Below are 22,270 nucleotides of genomic sequence, written 5' to 3'. Positions count from 1 at the left end.
GATATGGAGTATGCTGGCGTAAATTTCGGGACTGCGCTTGTGAACCTTCTACAGAGCCCCTATCCCTATCCGGTAGGGTTGGGCAAATGATTGAAACAAGATCCCTGGTGGAGAGAAAAATAAAAAGATTCTGATCGTCTCGAAAAAGGTGTCGTCAGAGGCGCTAGCTGTCCTGAAGGTACTCCGTGAACGAGGCAAAGAAAGCCGGCCGAAAAAGAAAACTGAACCGGTGCCAAGACCCATGGGAAACGAACGAAATGGAGGTGATAAGCAGGTTCTAATTTAGACGTAGACGCGCTCTGATTGGCCAGCACTTCAGGTCTGACAAGGAGCCTCATACTGGTCTGTCATTGCTATTTGGGCTCTGGAAGCCAGTTGAAACTACTCCGTACTCCCTATGTAAATGACGCCTCTGAACGAAGAATGGAAGATTCCTAAGGTCTTCCGTCCCATGTAAAGACGTTAGTGTTGGTTGTTCTGGAATGCTAGGCTATTTTAGTACGGGCATGGTTGAGATAACAGGTGGGCGCTGATTGGCTAATCGTTCAACTTCATATCTACAGCCAGTCGCAACGCTGGATCACTTCATTTGAGGCTGGACTGTGGATGAATTTCCATTATCCTCCCGAGTATGTCACTACAAACCTAATCAGTCTAATCATTTCTTTCCGCAGTACGGAGCTACCCCCCCCTGTTTATCGACGAAGCGAGCTGACGCTGTCTTGGCAAGACGTCGAGGTGGTTTCCCGCCTGCAAACGAACCCACAGCGGTTCGATCACCCTATTACATCAATCGATACCTTGGGGGATCAAGTAGGACAGGATTGCCTGTGTTATGCGTCTCGCATAATGATGGAACGAAGTGGCTTCCATGGATTATCTAGAACCCGGAGAATAGACGCAAGATCCGTAATTGCCCGGATAGCGCCCTGGGGAAACAGCCATCTAGTCCGGCTTTAGTGGAGCGAGAGGCTTTTGGCTGAGATTACCGTGGTTTTGATAAATCACACTAGCAATTACGATGACCATCATCTTCTCCCCACTATCGCCGCTAGGATCTTTTGACTATCTGGCGTCTGACTGTGGAGTTCTCCATTGATACCTCCGGCACCGGGCTAGCGCGTCTCGCCATTTAAATTATTAGCCCTTCCCTGCATCCCTTGATCTATCGCTCTTGTTGTACTTTTGTATCCCTCTCCTTCGAAGTGGGTTATAAACCAGCCCTTTCGACCTGTCTCAATAGAGCCGCTCTTATCACTGACTTAGGGACCTATCTCTCCTTCACCCCCTCCCTCAGGGTTATTCGACCCTGTCATTAGTGGGATCTGATTTCTGTTCTCAGATTCAGAATGTCTGCTTACCCAGTAGCCTACAATGGCTCCGCAACCGGAACCGGCGGTAACTCGTTGACTGAGGATCTTAACGTGTTCTACACTGTAGGGCTGCTCTCTGGACAATTGAGCTATGGAGTTAACAAAAGGCTAACAATGCATACAGCCTGGCGATATCGCCTGGGTTATCACCTCATCAGCGCTCGTGCTGCTCATGATTCCTGGAGTCGGGTAAGGATACATTAGGGGACCCTGGTATGAACCACTGCTGACACTCGGCCTTTCAGCTTCTTCTATTCAGGACTGGCTCGTCGCAAGTCTGCTCTGTCTCTCATCTGGCTATCGATCATGTCAGTCGGTGTCGTAACCTTCCAATGGTTCTTCTGGGGTTATTCCCTTGCATTCTCTCACACGGCTGGAAAATATATTGGTGACCTGAACAACTTTGGGTTGAAGGGCGTCCTGGCTGCGCCATCTGTTGGAGGTGACAAGGTGCCAGATATTCTCTTCTGTATTTTCCAGGGGATGTTCGCAGCTATTACGTGAGTTGGAATCCTCGACGCTATTATATCCAATTCCCCTCGGCTCTAACAATAACTAGCGTTGCCCTCGCCGCCGGTGCGATTGCCGAACGTGGCCGCATGCTGCCCTGCGTCGTTTTCATGTTTATCTGGACTACCATCATCTATGACCCGATTGCTTGCTGGACATGGAACCCCTCTGGATGGGTCTTCAAGCTTGGCGGTTTGGATTTTGCTGGTGGAACGCCCGTGCATATCTCGTCCGGTTGTGCCGCTCTGGCATACTCTCTGATGCTGGGCAAGCGTCGCGGACACGGAACCCATGAGCTCAACTACCGCCCTCACAACGTCACTCACGTCGTCATCGGCACTGTTTTTCTATGGGTTGGATGGTTCGGTTTCAATGCCGGTTCTGCCCTAGCTGCTAACCTTCGTGCTGTGATGGCAGCCGTCGTGACCAACCTTGCCGCTTCTGTTGGTGGTGTCACCTGGTGTCTTCTTGACTACCGCCTCGAGCGCAAGTGGTCTACTGTCGGATTCTGCTCTGGCGTGATTGCTGGCCTTGTTGCGATCACCCCCGGATCTGGTTTTGTCACCCCTTGGGCCGCTTTCATCTTCGGTGTCGTCGGTGCTGTTGCCTGCAACTATGCCACCAAGCTCAAGTTCCTTCTTCGTGTTGACGATGCTTTGGATATCTTCGCTGTCCACGCTGTCGGTGGTCTGGTCGGGAACCTTCTTACTGGACTTTTTGCTGCGTATGTTCCTCAGACGGGATTGTGGATCAAAGATTATACTAACATTTCTTCAGTGACTACATTGCACATCTCGACGGCGCTACTGTAATCGACGGTGGCTGGATCAACCACCACTATATCCAGCTTGGCTACCAGCTTGCTGACTCTGTTTCTGGAGCTGCCTATTCTTTCTTCGGAACTTGCATTATCCTCTTCATTCTCAACCTCATCCCAGGCTTGAGCCTCCGTGCCAACGAAGAGGATGAGATCATGGGTATTGACGATGCCGAGATTGGCGAATTTGCTGTAAGTCCCTTTCTCTCTCATCACACAGAGCCTCTCGCTAACATATGACACAGTATGACTATGTTGAAGTCCGCCGTGATATTGTCAATGGCGTGGAAGGCAGTGACGTTGGTTCCAAGCGCACTGTCTCTCCCACCGGAGACCAGTTTGTTAACACCAAGGCATAATTGTTTTCAATGCCGACATTCTTTTTACTTACTATAATACTTTTCTTTACTTTGGCCATGGGGGGGGTTGAGGATGATACCTTTTTCTTTAGATATTTGGACCAAATTTTGTGAAAAATTAGCCTGCTTCCATTCTGGAATTTCTATGCCTGATGATATTCATGATAAAGTTCCCAGCATGTTCCTCATATGGAGAGAAAATTCTACATTGGGACCCCAGGAGGCTTCAAGTAGCATAGACTAAAGCTGCAGACAAGACGTGGCCATATCCCCGTGTGTTTATCTCAATCACGTGACCGAAGCTTATTCATAGACGCTTTTACCAACGTGACCTGCATGTGACTTACCGCCTTCTCCACAGTTGTGCTCCACTTCCGCGATGGTGTACTCGCCAACTATTTGCAAGCTTGTTTCATATCGCCTGAGTGAAAACCTAGAGGGCCTCAGCTCTCTTGCTCATCCAGTTCCGAGTGTGGAACAATCCTCGATTGTCCTTCTCGATTTCTCAGGTACAACTAATCACCCTAGAGGGATTTTCAGAAACGACACTGCAGGTCTTTGAACGTGGCTGTCAAGATTGTTCTGGACGGTCTATGCCGCACTAAGTCTTACCCTTGTTCCTGACGATCTTCCTGTCGACCCTGGGCCTCGCTTTCTCCTTATCCTCTGCCTCTAAGCCACACGGTAGATACAACCACAAGAATCCACGCGGCAAGGCTTCGTGTGGAACTTGAATCTCAACCACTGGATCTGGCTAGTATGTGTCATGAAATTCCCACCTGCTTTTCAGGCCATTGGCTGCGTGTTGTACTCGCCATGAACCTTGGGTTGTGGTGAGAATGATCTGTGATGAAATCCACAAAAAACACAAAGCCGCGGGGCAACTCTCCCTACATCCTGTTCTCTCTTCTTTCCCCTCCCCAGCACTGACCAGTCTATCAAAAGCGCATGATGGACTCGACTCAACCACCCGCAAACCCTGCAAGCCCTGCAGGCCCCGCTAAGCCTGCCGAGGGCCATAGCAAGAAACGCAAGCATAGTGTATGTAAACTTCGAAAATACGGCGCGCCTTGTTTTGCTAATTTCCGCATTCCAGGGTGATTCTGCGAAGCCCAGTAAGCCACGAGAGAACACCGCTGTCTACGTCACGAATCTCCCCCTTGATGCCACCAAGGACGAAATCTGCGAAGTCTTCCGCAAATATGGCATTATCGCGGAAGAACTGGAAACCGGTGCCCCCCGAATCAAGATGTACGAAGATGATGCTGGAAATTTCAAAGGTGAAGCGCTCGTGGTCTACTTTCGACCGGAGTCAGTTTCTTTGGCCTGTCAAATGCTCCACGAGACCGAGTTTCGGTTCGGCGGTCCCGGTTCTGCGCAGATGATGAACGTGCAACCTGCCGATTACTCGTATAAGCGCCAGAAAGACGCGCCAACCGAGACGAGCAAGAAAGACAAGCAGAAGAGAGCGGAGCATGCTCAGAGAATGATGAGCAAATTGAATGATTGGAGTGATGATGAGCCCGAGCCAACTGTTCCCAAACCCACGCGCCCCGGGAAAGTTGTCATCCTGAAGCACATGTTCACTTTGGATGAGCTGAAGGTCAGTCTATCCTCCATTCCAAGCATTTTCCACATTGATCTGATGAAGTAGTAGGATGATCCCGCCGCTATCCTCGATATCACAGAAGATATTCAGGAGGAGTGCAGCAAGCTCGGCGAGGTGACAAACGTTACACTTTATGACAAAGAGGCCGACGGTGTAGTGAGCGTTCGGTTCGCAGATGGGGAGTCTGCCCAAGAGTGTGTGAAGGTAAGTTCTTTCGATATTGTCAAATCACCTTGCCGTTTTTACTCTAACGCATCGTGATAGCTAATGGACGGCCGGTGGTTTGGTGGCACCCGCGTCCAGGCGTACATCAAGACTGGTCGAGAGAAATTCCGTCAGTCTGGTGACCGCCGCGATAAGGATGAAATGATTGCGAAGTACGGCGTGGAGGGTGCTGACGAAACTGAGGCCAGTCGCATGGACCGGTTTGGCGACTGGCTGGAGGGGGAGGACAAGGGGTCCGAGACCGAGGGTGCTGGGGTTGAGGATGGTGAAGACAATTGAACATTTTAACCTCTATTAGAGCTCAGCAAATTATGATTCTAAAAACCTGTACGATAATTTCGCTTACTGGCAAGGGCGATGAAGAATTGAAACCGAGAAAGTCACTACTCCTATTACTTTCGCCGTACTAATAGAGAATTTAACATATCCGACGTGTAGGAATCCCTCGCAAACTATGGATGTGTAGCATCTGTGAAGGTCGAGGCTGCCAGGTAGCTTTATTAATCTCGGGTGATATGACGCGCTGTCAAAGCCAATTTAGCCACATTTGCTAGCCTTTGCTGACGTCTCGTACTGTACTATATGTTGCAAATCCATTACCCAAATATACTCGTAACTTGGACGTGTCTCGCCATGTGAGACTAGACTAGTGGGTTCACGTCTGCTCGGACCAGCTTTTAAACATTAGCTTTGACAAAAGATATAATCATTAGATCATTGATCTCATGGATTGCCTTCCTTTTACTGTAGCTTTTACCTCCTGAGTCCAATATACGAGAGAGGGCTAGCTCGTGTTTACATTTACTAGGGTATTAAATAGTGTATGGGGATTACCATGGGACCACGCCAAAACAGTGGTTCGCTCCTTCGGGTTCGCCCACAGGTCCCGTGATGCCCACTAGGCCTGATTGGGCGATCTCCCCCCCCCTGAGACTAAAAGAGATGTTGTTGATCCCCACGCACACACACCGCTCAACCTCTTTCTCCTTTCCCAACTCCCTGACCCTTGGTCATTTAACCTCTCCGTCTTCTGAGAAATCTCTACCTGGTCCATCCCCATCCAACCATCAATATGCGTGAGATTGTGCGTCTTCAATGCCCCAATACCGCTTCTCGGACGCGTCTTTGTTGACTTGCCCCTGAACGAACCCCCACCTGTTCTGGACTATGCTAATCTTCAACTTTTCACATATAGGTCCACCTCCAAACCGGCCAGTGTGTAAGTCGAACCTGAACTGAACGCATCAATCAAGCATGATATGAGGATTCTGGGGCACTAAACAAATTATCGTTATAGGGTAACCAAATCGGTGCCGCTTTCTGGTACGTGCCCATCCAACTCCCCTCCGCAAGAATATCAATTGATGCTTCCCAACGAACACAATGCTAATTGACTTACAGGCAGCAGATTGCTAGTGAGCACGGCCTTGACGGAGATGGCCAGTAAGTTTCGAAAATGATGAAATCCTTATGAATGGCAGTCTGATATGTTTTTTCTTAGCTTCACCGGTGCCTCCGACCTCCAGCTGGAGCGTATGAACGTCTACTTCAACCACGTAAGTTGATGATGGTATTTGTGGATCTATAATGCAATGCTCTAACCTTTATTTTGGCGTTTAGGCCAGCGGTGACCGCTACGTTCCCCGTTCTGTCCTTGTTGATCTGGAGCCCGGTACCATGGACGCTGTCCGTGCCGGTCCTTTCGGCAAGCTCTTCCGTCCCGACAACTTCGTCTTCGGCCAGTCTGGTGCTGGTAACAACTGGGCTAAGGGTCACTACACCGAGGGTGCTGAGCTTGTTGACCAGGTTGTTGATGTTGTCCGTCGTGAGGCTGAGTCCTGTGACTGCCTCCAGGGTTTCCAGATCACCCACTCCCTGGGTGGTGGTACCGGCGCCGGTATGGGTACGCTCTTGATCTCTAAGATTCGTGAGGAGTTCCCCGACCGTATGATGGCCACCTTCTCCGTCGTCCCTCTCCCAAGGTCTCCGACACCGTTGTTGAGCCTTACAACGCCACCCTCTCCGTTCACCAGCTCGTTGAGCACTCCGACGAGACTTTCTGTATTGATAACGAGGTATGGATTTGTTTGTCTTGCAAGCTCTATATTCAATATACTGATGTTCATAGGCTCTGTACGACATCTGCATGCGCACCCTCAAGCTCTCTCAGCCCTCATACGGTGACCTGAACCACCTGGTCTCCGCTGTCATGTCCGGTGTGACCACCTCCCTCCGTTTCCCTGGTCAGCTCAACTCCGACCTCCGCAAGCTAGCTGTCAACATGGTTCCCTTCCCTCGTCTGCACTTCTTCATGGTCGGCTTTGCTCCCCTGACCAGCCGTGGTGCTTCTCAGTACCGCCAGCTCAGCGTTCCTGAGCTCACCCAGCAGATGTTCGACCCCAAGAACATGATGGCTGCTTCCGACTTCCGCAACGGTCGCTACTTGACCTGCTCTGCCCTCTTGTATGTTGTTCTCCTGCTTTAATGTTTCATCAGATTACTAACTTCTCCACAGCCGTGGTAAGGTCTCCATGAAGGAGGTTGAGGACCAGATGCGCAACATCCAGAACAAGAACCAGAGCTACTTCGTTGAGTGGATCCCCAACAACGTCCAGACCGCTCTTTGCTCCGTTCCTCCCCGTGGTCTCCGCATGGCCGCCACCTTCGTTGGTAACTCCACCTCCATCCAGGAGCTCTTCAAGCGTGTCGGTGATCAGTTCACTGCTATGTTCCGTCGCAAGGCTTTCTTGCACTGGTACACTGGTGAGGGTATGGACGAGATGGAGTTCACTGAGGCTGAGAGCAACATGAACGACTTGGTTTCCGAGTACCAGCAGTACCAGGATGCCTCCATCTCCGAGGGCGAGGAGGAGTACCTCGCTGAGGAGCCCCTTGAGGATGAGGTCTAGATGTGCCAATCTCCCTTTTTTGAGATTTGCTCGCAGTAATACCCTTGCTAAGCTTACATTCTCTACCCTTTGGGCCGGCTTGACGGGCCTACAACCCAAAATCAAGTATTTTGTTTGAGCGCTCCTAATTTACCCCCTTTATTCTGTCCTTATTTCCTGCTTCTGTGTTCTTGTGGTTGTCGACTACTGTGACTCAGAATCGCACATACTGGGAAAAAAAACCAAATCGACGAAATGATCATTAAATTTCTGTTCGAAAATCCTATGATCAAGCCCTTAGACGTAGACACCTCGGAAAGATCATTTCAAGATCATAGATCGCAGCTTAACATTTGGGGATCCTTGTAAGAGTCGTAGCATCATGTACCAATGAAAAAAAAGAAAAAATCGAAACTCCCTTCCATCCCTACAACCCACCTCGTGTTCGAGTTTCGAACCGAACTTAGGGAAGGACCTAGTGGAACGGACATTTTCCAGTCCGATACACCTTCATCTCTTCCATCAGCTTCTCTACCTCCTTCTGTCCTTTGCCTTCAAAGTACCTGGGGCCGATATTGGCAATATGATAACCCTCTGGGCGATACTTGTCGCCTTCATCACCAGGAACTGGCCGGCCCATCATCCAGGTAAACCAGGCAGTAGGGCCCCATCGATTCCAGAAAGTAGGCTTGACATAGTACGGTGCAGCCTCCCAAGAAGTCAAGAAATAGCGATCGTTTGCATCCGGTTCCGGAGTGATCGAAATCAGCCGCAAGAAATACGGCCTGGGAAGCATCAGGTAGCGAAGGACGAACTTTCGCACTTTAAACAGCCCATCGAATACAGCCGCCGCAAAAGGCGACGGCGGCTCATACCTAAACAGACCAAAATCAGCATCCAGCAAAGACCACCACCTTCCCGCCGCATTCACCGATTCACGTACAGCATAGCCTTCCGCAGCCGGTCGTCCATCATAAACGACACAAACTGCAACCCGAGCGGATGCAGCGCCTTCGGCAGCATGTAAAGCAGCACATCGGTCGTCTGATCTGCCGTCTCCCGATTCTTCTGGTCCGGAACCATGTACTTCTGCTCATACACCTCGCTCCAGGCATCGACTTCCTCCAGCCACTGGATCCCGTCCTTGAACCCCGTCTTCCCGGACGGTAACTCCTCAAAGCTGATCCCCAACGCATCGCCAATCGACTTCCAGAACGTGCCGATGGCGCAGCGCTCCAGGTCACTCAGCTCACGCCATTCGTACTTACTCACGAACCGGACCGGCTGCAGCGCGAACAGCGCCAGCGTGTACAGCATGTCGGACTCGAGGATCCGGCCCGAGGACCGGTACCCGCTGTGCAGGAAGCGGGTGCGCGCGAGCGAGACAAAGGCGCGGTGGGAGGTCGGGTTATGGGCCATCATTTCTTGGATCAGCGCGCTGGTGTCGGTGTAGCGTTTCAGCGAGGTCTCCGGGTTGGAGAACTGGCTGGTCTTCGTAAGGACGTGGGAGATGCTGGGGATGCCATAGGTCTTGCGTGAGGGGGTGTTGTTAGCTTTTATTCTGTTGCGGGCCGAAGGGGAGGGGGAAGAAAGAGAGGGGTTGAGGTGGTTCGGTACCCTGAAGAGCGCAAATTGCAGCGATTTGAGGTAGACCATGGGGAACTCGAGCTCACCGAGTTCCTTTTGGATCGCGTAGGCCTCATCGTCGGTCATCTGGGCGAGTGATTCGCGGGTCGGGTAGGGGTATTTCTTATGCAGCTTGCGGAGGCGTCGATATCGGAGGGCGTTGGTGAGAAGAGGGTAGCCAACTAATAGGCCTACAGCGTAGGGCAGCCATTGCTTTGGAGTCTTGTCGAGGAAGACTTTGGCTGCTTCAGTGAGTGATTGAGCTTGGGAAGCTAGGACGGTGGTGGCGTTGTCCATCGTAGCTATATGGGAGGGCTGATAGGGCAGGGGGGGAGCGTCTGCAGAATCACCCTTCTATCATGCAGGAGAAATGCCCTGGGCAGATTTATTTCGGATCTCGTATGATGGAAAGGGGGCCCCTCAAATATTCTTTACGCTGCGTAGGTGGGGAAAAACCCCGTGCACACGGGATAATGACTTATTTCTTTTCTAATTCGTCGATGGGAGTCGTGGGGAAGGATTCATGAATATGCATTAAAGGTTGGTTTTCTGCAGATTTATACGTCGTGGACATGAACAGGCGCTAGCCACCTGTCTATCATGAATTATGAAATATACTTCGTCCGAACCATGGAACCCCACTCCAATCTCCGGAGGCACAATCGCATCAACAGACGCGGGGCAAAGAACCCGAACGCCGCGGATCGAGGCGAAACATGATCCCTGTGTCGATCCTTACCCGGGCCAACAAAGCTTATGCAGATAAGTTGCCGACCTTTTCCAGTACAGCAAAGCTAGCGTCCCATGAACCACCGTTCGAGGAGTCTCAATGGTGGGAAGATCGCCGCTGTGAAGCCAGCCCCCACCCACAGGCCCAAATCCGAGCCCCCGGCGGCTTCGGCAATAACACCAGCGTAATAAGCTTGGTCCTGGCCGGTTGGTTAGTTACACACATGGACGAAGCAGGACATATCCACTTACCATGCCAATGACAGCGCCGGCCCACCCAATCATGAAGGCCATCGTAGCGGCGGCCCCCAGAGGTAAGTGCGGTGGGCTATTCCACTTGGACCAATCATATTCAATCTTTCGACGGAAAATGATATCCTCCTCCAGAACAATGACAAGCCACATAATAACCCAGTATCCGATGAGAGGCAGGAAGCCCTTGAAGACTTCGTAGAGCGAGTTGCGGCCCCCCCATCGCACACCCGGTATACACAACAGTAGCGACGGTCGTAAAGACCGACCGGGGCACCTTCCGGAATACACCGCCCAACATCTGGAAATTCATGCCCATGGAATACGCGCCAGGCGTGTTGTTGGCAACCAGCGCCAGGACGTTGATCACGGCACAGAACTTTCCGAGTCCGCCGAGCGAGTCGTAGGCAGTCATCATCAAGCCTCCCGGGCTGTTTCCATACTTGGCGAGTAAGGCCGGAGAACTGGCCAGGATTGTCCCTAACCCAATGCCGAGAATGATGGTGAACGCCATGGCCATGAAGCTCCCTAGAACGGTCACACTGAAGGTCTTCCAGCGCTTGATATGGGGCGGGTAGTAGACATAGTAGTCGGCGGCCAGAGGGGCCCATGCAAGGCCGGTAGATAGACTGAGCGATACGAAGGTGAGGCGCTTGGCATTGAGATGCCCTGGCGAGTAATCTGTATGGACGTCGAAATCAAAATGAGGTGCTGCAGAGCCCAGCATGACGCACAGCACCATGAGCTGGGGGACCCATGCGCATCTGGATATCATTAGTTTCGACGTTAGAAGTAGGTGGATGCGGGTTGGATTATACCGTTCATAGATCTGGAACACTTTCATGCCAAACATAGCCATCGACCAGCTGCAGATGGATACTATCACCACCCCTACGATCACAGACAGTCTGCCTCCAGAGACCATGGACAGAATCTGGCCTCCAATAACGCAGTTCATCATGCTGTAGCCGATATTGGTGAAAATATTCAGAAAACAGCAGATTTTGCTGGGATAGTACCCCATGAAGTATCGAGTTGCGATCTGGGGAAACCGATGAATAGCGATTCTCATAACCCGAAGGAATAATCCAACTTACCAGAGTACGAGCTCCGCTTCGAGGGCCCCATGTGCTGATGTATCCCACCGTGCAAGTTCCTAGTAAACATCCGATAATAGCACAGAATGCGGCATCTGCGAAGCGAAGTCCCATAACGAATGACCCTAGAGATCCAACAATGATGTTATTCGTAGCCAATGTCATACTGAACCACATGAGAAGCATATGTAGAGTAGTGGAAGCTGTGACGGGTTGTCGCTCCTCCAGAGGCACAGGGTCGATGGCCCGCGTCTCACCCCCCCTTGAGGCCCTCTATTATCTTCTGCCATAGTGTCGGACGTGCGCCTTTGAGCACATCAGAGCTGGAATTCGAGATACTGGCATCAAGTTCGTATGCTGTTGATTCGCTGTTGAGGGAAACTGCACCATATGCTTTCTCGGGGTCGTGTGTATGCATTTTTCGATTCTCGGGATAAGGCGAGAGAGAAAAGCCTCAAAACTCAGCTTGTCCCTCGTCGAACGAGCAATTTCAGGTCGAGTTGAGGTCGATCTATGGGTCGTCTAGTTGCAGAACTCTCACGGACTCGGGAGGATTTTGTACTGTAGGCCGAACGAAGGGCTCGGGATGGCAGCTATAAGTAACCTGATATTATAAATTCTCAAATGTCAGCTCTGCAAGAAAGGCTCCTGACATCACGCAGACGCGTGTGCCAGTGCACAAATCGCTTCCGACATTCCTGAGCAGGACTGGTCCAGCAAGTCCCCGAGCCAATAGCCTCATCAGGGACATACCGTACAGATCTCTTACAAAACACTTTGGCTACGTTTCTTGCCGATCGTGTAAGGGAACAAGCCTCGCGCAATATCGAAAAGCGATTTCGAGTGCCCATGAAGGGGACTATGCCCATCTATTGGGCATAACTTAATGTGGCAAGATCTGGAATAACAGGATTTGGATTATAGCGCATCCTGAAAACCCCTATTCCAAATGCAATGGCACACAATCAACTTCTCCGTTATGATATAACAGGGTGGGGATGCTCAATTATGACCGCATAAGTACCATAAATTTAGCCCTGTTTTGCTGGGAGCGCGACTTACTTTCCCATATGATCGCCCTTCTCCATGTCCAGATTGGGAAATCACATACCCTTGAGATTCCGAACATGCTGTAACTGGAATGTGGTACCGGGTAATGAAGGGATTCGCATCTGCTTAGTTTATGAGTCTTGCACTGGAAGAGCTTTTGCATTAAAAATTTTAGCTGCATGGTGGCTATTGGAGGTAGCTCTTTCCAGAAGCCGACTTCCAAATAGCCTGGAGTTTCTGAGAAAAATTTTCTGGCTACGAAGCATTTTCATCAGGAGGGTAGCAGGAATACAGGGGTCACAGCGCCCTGTCATGTCACACTGGTAACAGATTCTCTTCACCTCGTGGTCTCGTGAGAGACAATTAAGCTTTACCCTTCCGAGTCCGAAGTAGAGGGCGCTGCACGCACTCGATCGTGTCCAGCGTAAAAGTGGAAATCGAGACTTTGGGGCCTCGAATCCCAGACGAATCATCAGGATATTGCAACGCATCCCATTCGGGAGCATTTTGCACCAAGTTATGTAACTTGAAGGACCAGGCTAATGTCGTAATTCCATAATTCCAGGTCCAACCGTCTCACAATATGCTTGTAAGACCTGCAAAATCCCGAGATATGCGCACTTGGCGTGGGTTTGGTACAATGACGACCGGGCAAACAGTTTACTGGTAGAACGAACGATATCTGTGGAGACAATCTTACCCCCTTCCCCCTCTTTCTCTAACGGGCCCTACCCTAAGTCACATCATAGGTTGCCCTGGATGCTCTATAACTCCTTCCTACATACCCAGCGACACGCGCCCGACAACGGAGAGGAAGTAAGGACTCATAATTGGAGGAGATAATCTCGATATCGTAAGATAAAAACCGGGTCTTTTGCGAGCAACCTTGGAAGCTTCGGGTATGCTTATCTGCTATGCATGGCTCGCAGGCCCCACCTTCAACAATCGTAGTTCTAGTTTGCATCGCTATCAATGATAACATTTATCCACAAGACTACAGTAATTACTAATGCTCCTACAGACTCAGCTTCTATCTATGTTCCTTGCATATCGTCATTGATATAGGTCGTGCAAGCTTTCGAATAAACTTTACCGTACATATTGAGGTACATATTGAGCGTAATAAGCCTAGCTTCGTAAGATGCTTTTCTTTCTTTCTTTCTTTTTTAATCTCAATTTCATAAATTATAGTACTGCTACTTATATTCGGTCAGTTCCTATACGAGGAGGGATTTTCCAACTTCGATAGCTCGAGAAGTTTGACGCGAACCCCCGCCATTCTCAAGCAGGCATGCCAGAGCAGTGACAGCCTTGGAAGAACATAGACTATACCCAGCCTGCGGCTGTCTCTCTTGACCCAATTCTCATAATCATCTGGTTCCTTCCCGAGCAGCTCGACTTGTTTTGGGTATTCACTTTCGGGCATCTCAAAGCCACGTAAAGCAAATGTCTCATACATCAGGCGAATATCTCTACCCCAGTTGGGACGGCCAATCCTACTAAGGTGATCTTCAACATGCTGTAAACCCGATTCACCGGAATCAAGCATACGGATCTCCTTGCCGAGGGCACTGGACCAGATCTTTGCGATTTCGGGCCCAGTGTACCCTTTGGCAGATCCTATGTAGATGTGTTGACCCTTCCATTTGCCGGTGGTATCAAGAACGATATTTTTCACAGCAAGCGCAATGTCCCCAGGGGCAACTCGACTGAGGGGCTTGTCGGGTAGTGGCTCCGCGTAGAGGCCGTCGGTGAGCATAGCCTGCTTCGTGCGAATGTCATTGACGAAGAAGAGCATCGGGCGCAAGATCGTCCATGAGAATGGAAGGTGACCAAAGCGGATCTTTTGCTCGATGACAACCTTCACCATCACGTGAGCTGAAGTGGAATCTCGATACAGTTGCGCAACTCCTTCAGGGGTGTGGAAATCCGCACCCGCAGAGAGGTAGATAAGGTGCTTCACAGTTCCCGACTTGATCATGCAGTCGATGGAGTTCATTGTGGTGAACAGTTCGTCCTCGCCTGTCAAGCAGCAGAAGACTGTGTCGACGTGGTACTTGGTCAGTAGCCCCTGGAACCACCCCGGGTTGGCAACGGAGCCCTCCTCGATCACGCATTCTTCGTCGCTAAAGTGAGGCTTTGATGAGAATTTGGTCTGTAGACGGCTAGCGTTGCTGGTCGGGAGGATCAGCCGAACATGATTGAGTGGTAGCAAGATTGGGACCAGCTCTTCGCCAATATGCCCGGAGGCAGCAGTGATCAGGACATTTCGCGACATTGTATTATGAATATAAACCGACAGCCTTGGAGTCAACGAGGGGCTCGGGGATGTGAGTTCGATGGACATATCCGCCGGGTTGGCTGGCTTTAAATAATGAAAACATTGTCTTCCTCGGACTGAGGGTAAGGCCGAGTCCGTCAGATACGCCTTGCAATGGCCTACTATTATTGGTAAAGAGCTAGGACGGTTGTGCATTCGAAGAAATCCACAGGTATCTCCGGACCGTATGATGACAGAACCGGGAAATGGGGACGGGAAATCCCCACTCTCAAGGCACCTTGAAAGCACAGAGATGGTAATATTACAGCACCATTACTGCAATCAATGGGTTGACTTTTAGATTGAGGCTGCTTTTTATAGACTCAGTAGCTACTGTTCCTGGGAAACCATCTGTCAGATCATTCTATTACGAGTCCTAGTAGTGAAAATATCGTATGTACAGCTCGCCGCCTAAAGGTACATATATGCTGAACTGGACCGGGAAGCTGTAGACTGATTGTCAAATGTATCGTGACGTTTCACCATACATTCTAAGGTATTGAGCGCCAGTGAAAATACAAAAACATGAACCTTTTTTTTTATCGAATCCATATCAAAGAACCCACAAAAATGGGGCATGAATACCCCAGAGCTGGTGGTCCATGGCACAGGCGTTTGCTCAGGTGCCCGTGGCAATCTGATATTGCTGACTCATCAAATGTGCATCCGCAAGTGGGTCCGCATGGGTGCGAATGGTTCTGCTTCTTAACTTCTCGACTTTTGCCGCCTGCATTATTGTTTCGCACCGCGTCCTACCACTCCTGCGAACCGCATTATTTCAAACCAACTTTCGCAACCGGTCGCCCATCCTCAGAAAGCTTCCACCATGGCCGACGTTGAGGCAGCCGCCTCCGTCGAGGCTCCAAGCGCCTCCGCAGAGACAAGCGCCGTCGTCGCGACCACATCTGGCGGCGCGACCACATCTGGCGGCGCGACCACATCTGGCGGCGCGACCACGTCTGGCGAGGTCACAATTGCCTCTGCTAGCTCTCCACCAGACCAACCCCGAAAGAAGGTCAAGCGTGTGCTCCGGAAGAAGAGACGCCCAGCGCGTGTTCAAATCGAGGCCAGTGCCGCAAAGGAATTACAAGCTCCACCTCAAGCAGGAACGACGTACAACATCTACTACAACAAGTGGGAAGGCGGCGACCGTGGTGACTTCGCCATGGCTGGCCCTTCCCAGACAAGATGCAGCCTTGCTCGCGACTCTGGTTACACCAAGGGTGACTCTCAGTCAGGAAGCTACCTGTGTCTCCATTTTGTGAGTGTCCCTCTTGAGATTTGATATATGGTCGTTTTTTTTGCGATTGAATTAGTTGCTAACCCTGCGCTGCTAAGGCTCGAGGCATGTGCCACCGCGGACCGGATTGCGACTACCTTCATCGAGCCCCCACGATTCACGATAGCTACCCTCCCTACGCCGACGTCTTTGGACGGGACAAGTTCAACGATTACAGAGATGATATGGGGGGCGTGGGAAGCTTCTCACGACAGAATCGTACCCTCTACGTTGGGCGAATCTTTGTCAGGTATGACTATCGTGAAAATCCCCTTGAGCTGTTGGACTTGGCTGATGATCCTGAAGCGACGATATCGAGGAAGTTGTTAGCCGTCATTTTGCCGAATGGGGCGAGATTGAGCGCACTCGAGTTTTGACCGGGCGGGGTGTTGCCTTCGTAGGTTCCCTTCCATTAACTTCTGTATTCGACCTCAGGCATACTCATACTAACTGCAATAGGTGACGTACAAAACGGAAGCCATGGCTCAATTTGCGAAGGAAGCCATGAACAATCAAAGCCTTGACCACGAAGAGAACCTCAACGTCCGCTGGGCCACCCAGGATCCCAACCCCTTGGCACAAAAGCGCGAGGCACGTCTTATTGAAGAGCAGGCTGCGGAGGCTATCCGTCGTGCTTTACCTGCAGACTACATTGCCCAAATTGAAGGGAAGAACCCGGATTCTAAGAGACAAAAGACCCAGAGCAAGTTCGCCCTGGAAGGTTATGAGGAGCCCGATGAAGTGAAATACGCAGCAGGCCTGCGAGGAGCTGTCGAAGCACCGCCCCAACAGCAGTTACTTGCTGCGCCAGAGCCGCAAGAGGTGCAAGAACCGCCAGCCAGTCAGGGAATCTATTCAGAACGCACTTTGGCGGCCCTGCGCGCTTCTGGGCTAACGGTGTACATGGAAGATGACAAACCAGCTGCACCCAAACAACTAATCGACTACGCCAGTGACAGTGATAGTGAGAAGGCTAAAAAGAAGTCTACATTAGTCGACTACAGTGACAGTGAGTGAAAGGGCTTGGGCAAGAAGGCCAGAATCTAAAAGTACGCCAAGAGCAAATGTCATGCGCAATCATATGTCGAGCTACCGGATAGTTCAATACAGGGAAAATTATTTTAATTCCACAAGCTGGTCTTTCTATTCCATTTTGTACTAGTCGTTCAGCGTCCAGCCTGACTACTACGAGATATCTTTAGACTCCACGATGTCAAGGTCTTCGTGGGTGGCAGCCGTTATCTGAGGCTCTGTGGTAGCTGTTCTGCACGCTCGTAGGCACATAAGGGCCCCTTGGGACGCGGATGTCTCTCCCTTGATATGCCCTTGGATGGGTCACTGTTAAACCGAGTTTTCTGGCATCAGTGTAAGATATTTATGATATTTTTCGGCCATTGTTAATACTGGACTTTTTGTTTTTGTCGTGACACTAAGGGTTCCGGATTGCGGATTCCATCAGCTCTCAGGGCAGTCAAAAGACCGTAAGAGGTCAACTTGCTAGCTATTAAACTGCAGCGCTGTACAAGATGGGCTACTGTCTAGGTTCATGTGGGGTAGTGCATAGGCTCAGGATAGCGAGACCAATAAGTTTTTCCGTTGGTCCGGGACGAGTCTGTCTTTGGATTGACCCCAACTGTTCCGTAATTGGCTTGCTGTTTATCACATTTTAACTAGATATACGATCTATTTAAGGTTTGGTCGTCAATGGAACAGACAGCTCCCACAGCACCCACGAGGGGACTGGGCCGGGCATGAACCGACTGCATGTCAAGTTTACGGGGCCAATTCCTAGAGTATAACGGGCATCGAATTCTCCGGCGGTATGAATTGTTCTCGAATACAGCAATATAGGTAAATTTAGCTATAGAAGATACGTCGATGAGATACCTGCTTGTCCATCCCCAAGGATCATGCCTTTATGCTGCCGCACCTGCTCGTTAGTGGCCCACAACCTCAAATCCATCCATACTGTCAAGTGCGGCTCTGATCTCTCGTACATAGGCGGGAATGCCACCAGCGTAGCAGACCGGCTCAAAAATCTTGTCGGGGATGCTTCCTCCCATGTACGTCGATTTCGTCGTAGGGAACAGCGTCTGCTGATTGATTTCCACAACGTGATCCTTCCACTTGTCAGCAGCCTCGGGCTTAGGGTTGATGTATTTGATCTTGTTACGCTCCATCTTCTGGATGATGTCTGCAATCCACCGTCCTTGAACCTCAACAGTGGTGGGACCGTTGCTCAGGAGGGTAGGTCCATGAACACCGTAGATGTGGAACATGTTAGGATAGCCACTGACGGTTGTCCCAAGATAAGTTTTGGCTCCGGGGGCCCATTCCTCTTGGAGCTTGGTGTTCTGGATACTCTGGAGGCCCAGTTGAGTCATCGCTTGGGACTGTTAGCACTCTGCTTAGCCTCTATGGCGAGGGTCGAATCTTACCTCCCGTCACAACATCCTTGAACCCTTGTTAGCACGGTAGTAATTGAGATTTTTAAGTGACGGATGACTTACAAAACCTGTAGCAACCGCAATCACATCAAACTCATGATGGGTTCCATCCTGAAGCGTGATACCGGTTTCCGTGAAGCCCTTGATAGGATTGTTCTTAATATCAACGAGGTCCACATTCGGGCGATTGAACTGTTCGTAATAGTTGTATTCCAAGCAGGGCCGCTTGACCCCGAAGTAATGCGGCATGTCCAAGGGCGCCAGGAGATCCCTCAGCTTTGGATCTCCAATGCGGGCGCGGGTCTTTTTCGCCCAGAAGTTGTATGATTCTTGGTTGGCCTTCGGGTTCAAGAGGTTGTCCTTATAGACTGCTACCCAATAGCGAAAGCCGCCGTCGCTCCAAACCTTCTCGTAGAAAGCCTCACGCTCCTCAGGGGAATCGTCAAAGGTGCATTTCTCAGCCCAGTCATAGTGAAAGCCAGCAAAGCTCGTTTCACGATACCGGAACAGTTCAGGGTAGACTTGCTTCTTTTGTTCTTGCTCTTCAGCTGAGATGTGTCGCTTTCGCATGGGTACAGCGAGATTGGGTGTTCGCTGGAAGACTTTGAGCTCACCGGCCTCTGGACCCCAGGCTTGAGTGATCTGGACGCCCGATGCACCAGTGCCTATGATTGCGCAGCGCTTATTCGTCACATCGACTTTTTCATCAGGCCAGAACGAGGAGTGATGGATCACTCCCTTGAACTTTTCCATTCCTGGCCAGTCTGGGATATAGCGCCTTGCGGCCTGCAGTTCGATGAGAAACTGGTCTCGAGAGGATGGGGTTCTTCAACTTACAAAGCCGGTTCCAAGAACAAGATACTTGGCTTTCGTTTCACGACCATCCTCCGTCTTGACGATCCATTTACCGATATCCGTGTCAAAGTGCGCACCAACTACAACCGTGTTGAACGCGCAGTCTTTCTTGATGTGAACCACTTTGTCGACATGGTCGAAGTAAGCCCGAAGGTCCTTATAAGTGGGGTAGTTGCTCTCCCAATTCCATGTTTTCCACACCTCCGGCCATGAAAACTCGTACTCTGGCACCTCCGAGTCGACGCCAGCACCGGGGTAGCAGTTCCAACGCCACGTACCCCCGATATCATTGCCTGCTTCAAATATGAAAGCTTTCAGGCCCCGGTCGCGCAGGGTCTTGAGCATGAAAATTCCAGCTGAAAAGACCATCAGCTTTACCAATAAAAGGGATCCATTCAAGGCTCGGGGGCGTACCGAATCCAGCACCGATAATCAAAGCATCAACATCGAGGTTGGCCGCATAAGGCCCGGTGTTCTCTTTATGGACAACGGAATATTCCGCGAGTTCCGTCTTGAATTTGGGCTGGGGGGGTCGTTCCGTCTCTCATTTTGAGCTTTCACGCACGAGATTGCAATATATTGGCAAGTTTCTAGGAGAGTCTGTCAAGTCCATTCGCCTGGCCTACCTGGGCAATGAGCCAGAGCAGCCCGTTTTATAGCCACGTCTCATCTCCGCATATCCTATTAGCGATTCCAGGTGGAGCCAGCCCAGTCCAGTCATATTGGATCTGAAGTAGTACCAGATACCATGAGTTACCCTGGTCGACCCAGCGAGTAGAACGAGATGCCTGAGTACTGGTACTTGGCGACATCAGCCACTTCTACTCCGGACCCGAGACACACTATGCCTGCGGCCCCGCCACCCTCCGCAATCTTGCAGGTGATCCTTCCGCTAGTGCGGGATCGCGTGCGGGGAAATCAGCCCGCAGCTTCGACGCCGCTCTGGAGAGACGCGAGGAACCTCTAGGCCGGGTTCTACCATATCCTACCATTGGCCGTGGCGATCGAGAAGCTGCGGGCCCGAAGTGGCTTGCGGGTCCGCAGTTGTTTACCCCCCAGACCCGAGACTGCGGGGTTCATGGCTGTAACCCATTAGGGCTGTGCTTTTTCCTTCTCTCCGGGCTTTTCAATTGTGCTCCAAGTGATTGAGGTTGCAGCTACTATAACTAGGCAATATTGTTGCTCGCTGGTGCATCTACTCGGATCCTCGTGCCAATACAATCATACTCTATACAGTCAGAACCCAAGGATTCTATCGATTACATCATGCCGCTGGACGAGGCCACAGTCAATAAGCTCAGGGGAATTGTCGACGCATCCTGCCAAGACAAAGTCTCTGGTATCCCCGGCGTCACTGTCGTAGCCGTCGACAAAGATGGCCACGAACTGTTCGCCCATTCAGCCGGCAACCAAGGAATTTCCTCCTCGGAGCCCATGACGCTAGACAACATCTTTTGGATAGCCTCCTGCACCAAGATGCTCACGGCTTTGGCATGCATGCAACTTGTCGAGCAGGGCCGGCTGGACTTGGACGATGGCGATGCCCTCGAGACACTCCTGCCGGAGCTGAAAGAGCTTCAGGTTCTGCGGGAGGACCGAACCTTTGAAAAGAAGAAGCGAGCCATTACGCTCAGAATGCTTTTGACGCATACTTCGGGCTGTGGATACAGTTTCTTCAACGAGCGTCTTCGAGATTGGGGGTTCCCTGTGGGTATCGATGAATTCTCGGGACGATTCGAGGATATAAAGTTGCCACTGTTGTTTCAACCCGGGGAGGGATGGGAGTATGGTGTAAGTTGTGTCATGTTACCTCGGGGGCATTGGATCCTTTTTCTGACTTATTCTGGTGCAGGTGGGCATCGACTGGGCTGGCTTGGCCGTCGAACGGGTGTCCGGAATGTCGCTCAACGACTATCTCACCACAAAGGTGTTCGAGCCTCTGGGTATCAAAGATATGTCGATGATTCCAACCGCCGATATGCGGAAGAGACTAGCACATATGCATGCCAGAGAGAAAGATAACAAACTAAGGCCCAGAGACCATATCCAACGGGCACCCTTGGTCGTGGACTTGAACGACGAAGCTGCCAAGAAGAAGATTTTCAATAGCGGGGGCGCGGGAATGTTCGCAAAGCCCCAAGAGTACTGCAGTATGTTACTTTCGATTGCTCACTGAGCGAGTGCTTTGTTCTAACGTTTTTGCATAGAGGTCATCGCAGTGCTGCTCGGGGGTGGCAAATGTCCCCGGACGGGCGTGCGGCTTTTGAAAGAAGCAACGGTCGACGAAATGTTTAAGAACCAAATCCCCCAGTTCCCCAACTTCTCTCGAAAGTTGATACCAGACGCGAAGCCCGATCTGACGAACCCAATCCCGGAATTGTATCCGATCCCTGGGAATGAGCCCCAGGGCTGGGGGTTGTCTTTCATGCTAAGCAATGGCGGGGCCACTGGTCGATCGGTTGAAACGGTGTTCTGGGCAGGATTAGCCAACCTTTGGTGGTGGTGTGATCGCCAGAAAGGAATTGGTGGGATCGTCTGCACGCAGATATTGCCATTTGCGGATGCCCAAGTCTTGGGGTTATGGGGCACTGTCGAAGCAGAACTGTATAAAGCCCTTGGTTAATATCGTTTGGAGCTTCAATATATTTTGGAATTCTACATTCATTCTACTAATTACTAGTACTAGTATACGGAATCCTGTTAAAGTAGCTGTAGCTTTTCCGAGTCATTAAAATTATGAAAGAGGGGGCTTTAAAATCAAGTGGACAGGAAATGCCCCTCGCTAAACGTGCAGAAAAAAAAAAACACACAAAACAATTCCAAAGGACAAAAAA

The 22,270-nt window shown here is 50.8% G+C and overlaps 9 protein-coding genes across 9 annotated transcripts; 5 read left to right on the top strand and 4 right to left on the bottom strand.

Moving 5' to 3' along the window:
- Positions 1-1,349: 1,349 nt before the first annotated feature.
- On the top strand, positions 1,350-3,059 carry N7468_002186 (ammonium permease MEP2; the record flags this gene model as incomplete). The annotated part of the gene is made up of 6 exons (XM_058471483.1): positions 1,350-1,436; positions 1,498-1,562; positions 1,619-1,873; positions 1,933-2,607; positions 2,661-2,892; positions 2,946-3,059. The coding sequence occupies 6 exons, from the start codon at positions 1,350-1,352 to the stop codon at positions 3,057-3,059; spliced, it is 1,428 nt and encodes a 475-aa protein (XP_058334624.1).
- Positions 3,060-4,010: 951 nt separating this feature from the next.
- Positions 4,011-5,172, top strand: N7468_002185 (U2 snRNP complex subunit CUS2; the record flags this gene model as incomplete). Its single annotated transcript, XM_058471482.1, has 4 exons — positions 4,011-4,100; positions 4,156-4,662; positions 4,717-4,872; positions 4,933-5,172. 4 exons carry the CDS (start codon positions 4,011-4,013, stop codon positions 5,170-5,172), a joined length of 993 nt encoding a protein of 330 aa, XP_058334623.1.
- Positions 5,173-5,965: 793 nt separating this feature from the next.
- On the top strand, positions 5,966-7,802 carry N7468_002184 (tubulin beta chain; the record flags this gene model as incomplete). The annotated part of the gene is made up of 9 exons (XM_058471481.1): positions 5,966-5,977; positions 6,089-6,112; positions 6,191-6,216; positions 6,295-6,336; positions 6,395-6,449; positions 6,514-6,790; positions 6,829-6,968; positions 7,022-7,356; positions 7,409-7,802. 9 exons carry the CDS (start codon positions 5,966-5,968, stop codon positions 7,800-7,802), a joined length of 1,305 nt encoding a protein of 434 aa, XP_058334622.1.
- Positions 7,803-8,256: 454 nt separating this feature from the next.
- Positions 8,257-9,704, bottom strand: N7468_002183 (uncharacterized protein; the record flags this gene model as incomplete). Its single annotated transcript, XM_058471480.1, has 2 exons — positions 8,257-8,656; positions 8,725-9,704. 2 exons carry the CDS (start codon positions 9,702-9,704, stop codon positions 8,257-8,259), a joined length of 1,380 nt encoding a protein of 459 aa, XP_058334621.1.
- A 497-nt stretch (positions 9,705-10,201) lies between these two features.
- Positions 10,202-11,650, bottom strand: N7468_002182 (uncharacterized protein; the record flags this gene model as incomplete). Its single annotated transcript, XM_058471479.1, has 5 exons — positions 10,202-10,336; positions 10,389-10,574; positions 10,630-11,152; positions 11,207-11,430; positions 11,486-11,650. 5 exons carry the CDS (start codon positions 11,648-11,650, stop codon positions 10,202-10,204), a joined length of 1,233 nt encoding a protein of 410 aa, XP_058334620.1.
- A 2,095-nt stretch (positions 11,651-13,745) lies between these two features.
- Positions 13,746-14,813, bottom strand: N7468_002181 (SDR family oxidoreductase; the record flags this gene model as incomplete). The annotated part of the gene is made up of 1 exon (XM_058471478.1): positions 13,746-14,813. One exon carries the CDS (start codon positions 14,811-14,813, stop codon positions 13,746-13,748), a length of 1,068 nt encoding a protein of 355 aa, XP_058334619.1.
- Positions 14,814-15,681: 868 nt separating this feature from the next.
- Positions 15,682-17,142, top strand: cwc2 (active spliceosome conformation promoter CWC2; the record flags this gene model as incomplete). The annotated part of the gene is made up of 4 exons (XM_058471477.1): positions 15,682-16,116; positions 16,194-16,384; positions 16,441-16,531; positions 16,594-17,142. Coding segments are annotated over 4 exons (1,266 nt in total), but the record flags the coding sequence as incomplete, so codon positions are not given.
- Positions 17,143-18,071: 929 nt separating this feature from the next.
- N7468_002179 (flavin-containing monooxygenase) lies at positions 18,072-20,049 on the bottom strand (the record flags this gene model as incomplete). Its single annotated transcript, XM_058471476.1, has 6 exons — positions 18,072-18,520; positions 18,573-18,588; positions 18,645-19,367; positions 19,419-19,792; positions 19,851-19,959; positions 20,002-20,049. The coding sequence occupies 6 exons, from the start codon at positions 20,047-20,049 to the stop codon at positions 18,072-18,074; spliced, it is 1,719 nt and encodes a 572-aa protein (XP_058334617.1).
- A 653-nt stretch (positions 20,050-20,702) lies between these two features.
- Positions 20,703-22,059, top strand: N7468_002178 (serine hydrolase domain-containing protein; the record flags this gene model as incomplete). The annotated part of the gene is made up of 3 exons (XM_058471475.1): positions 20,703-21,227; positions 21,289-21,586; positions 21,644-22,059. The coding sequence occupies 3 exons, from the start codon at positions 20,703-20,705 to the stop codon at positions 22,057-22,059; spliced, it is 1,239 nt and encodes a 412-aa protein (XP_058334616.1).
- Positions 22,060-22,270: the final 211 nt, after the last annotated feature.

Source organism: Penicillium chermesinum, assembly GCF_028974085.1.
Source record: "Penicillium chermesinum strain IBT 19713 chromosome Unknown utg000002l:1.0-5270490.0:1.0-5274688.0, whole genome shotgun sequence".
Lineage (NCBI taxonomy): Eukaryota > Fungi > Ascomycota > Eurotiomycetes > Eurotiales > Aspergillaceae > Penicillium > Penicillium chermesinum.
The sequence above is the reverse complement of the archived record's forward strand: the minus strand, read 5'-3'. Positions and strand labels throughout refer to the sequence as shown.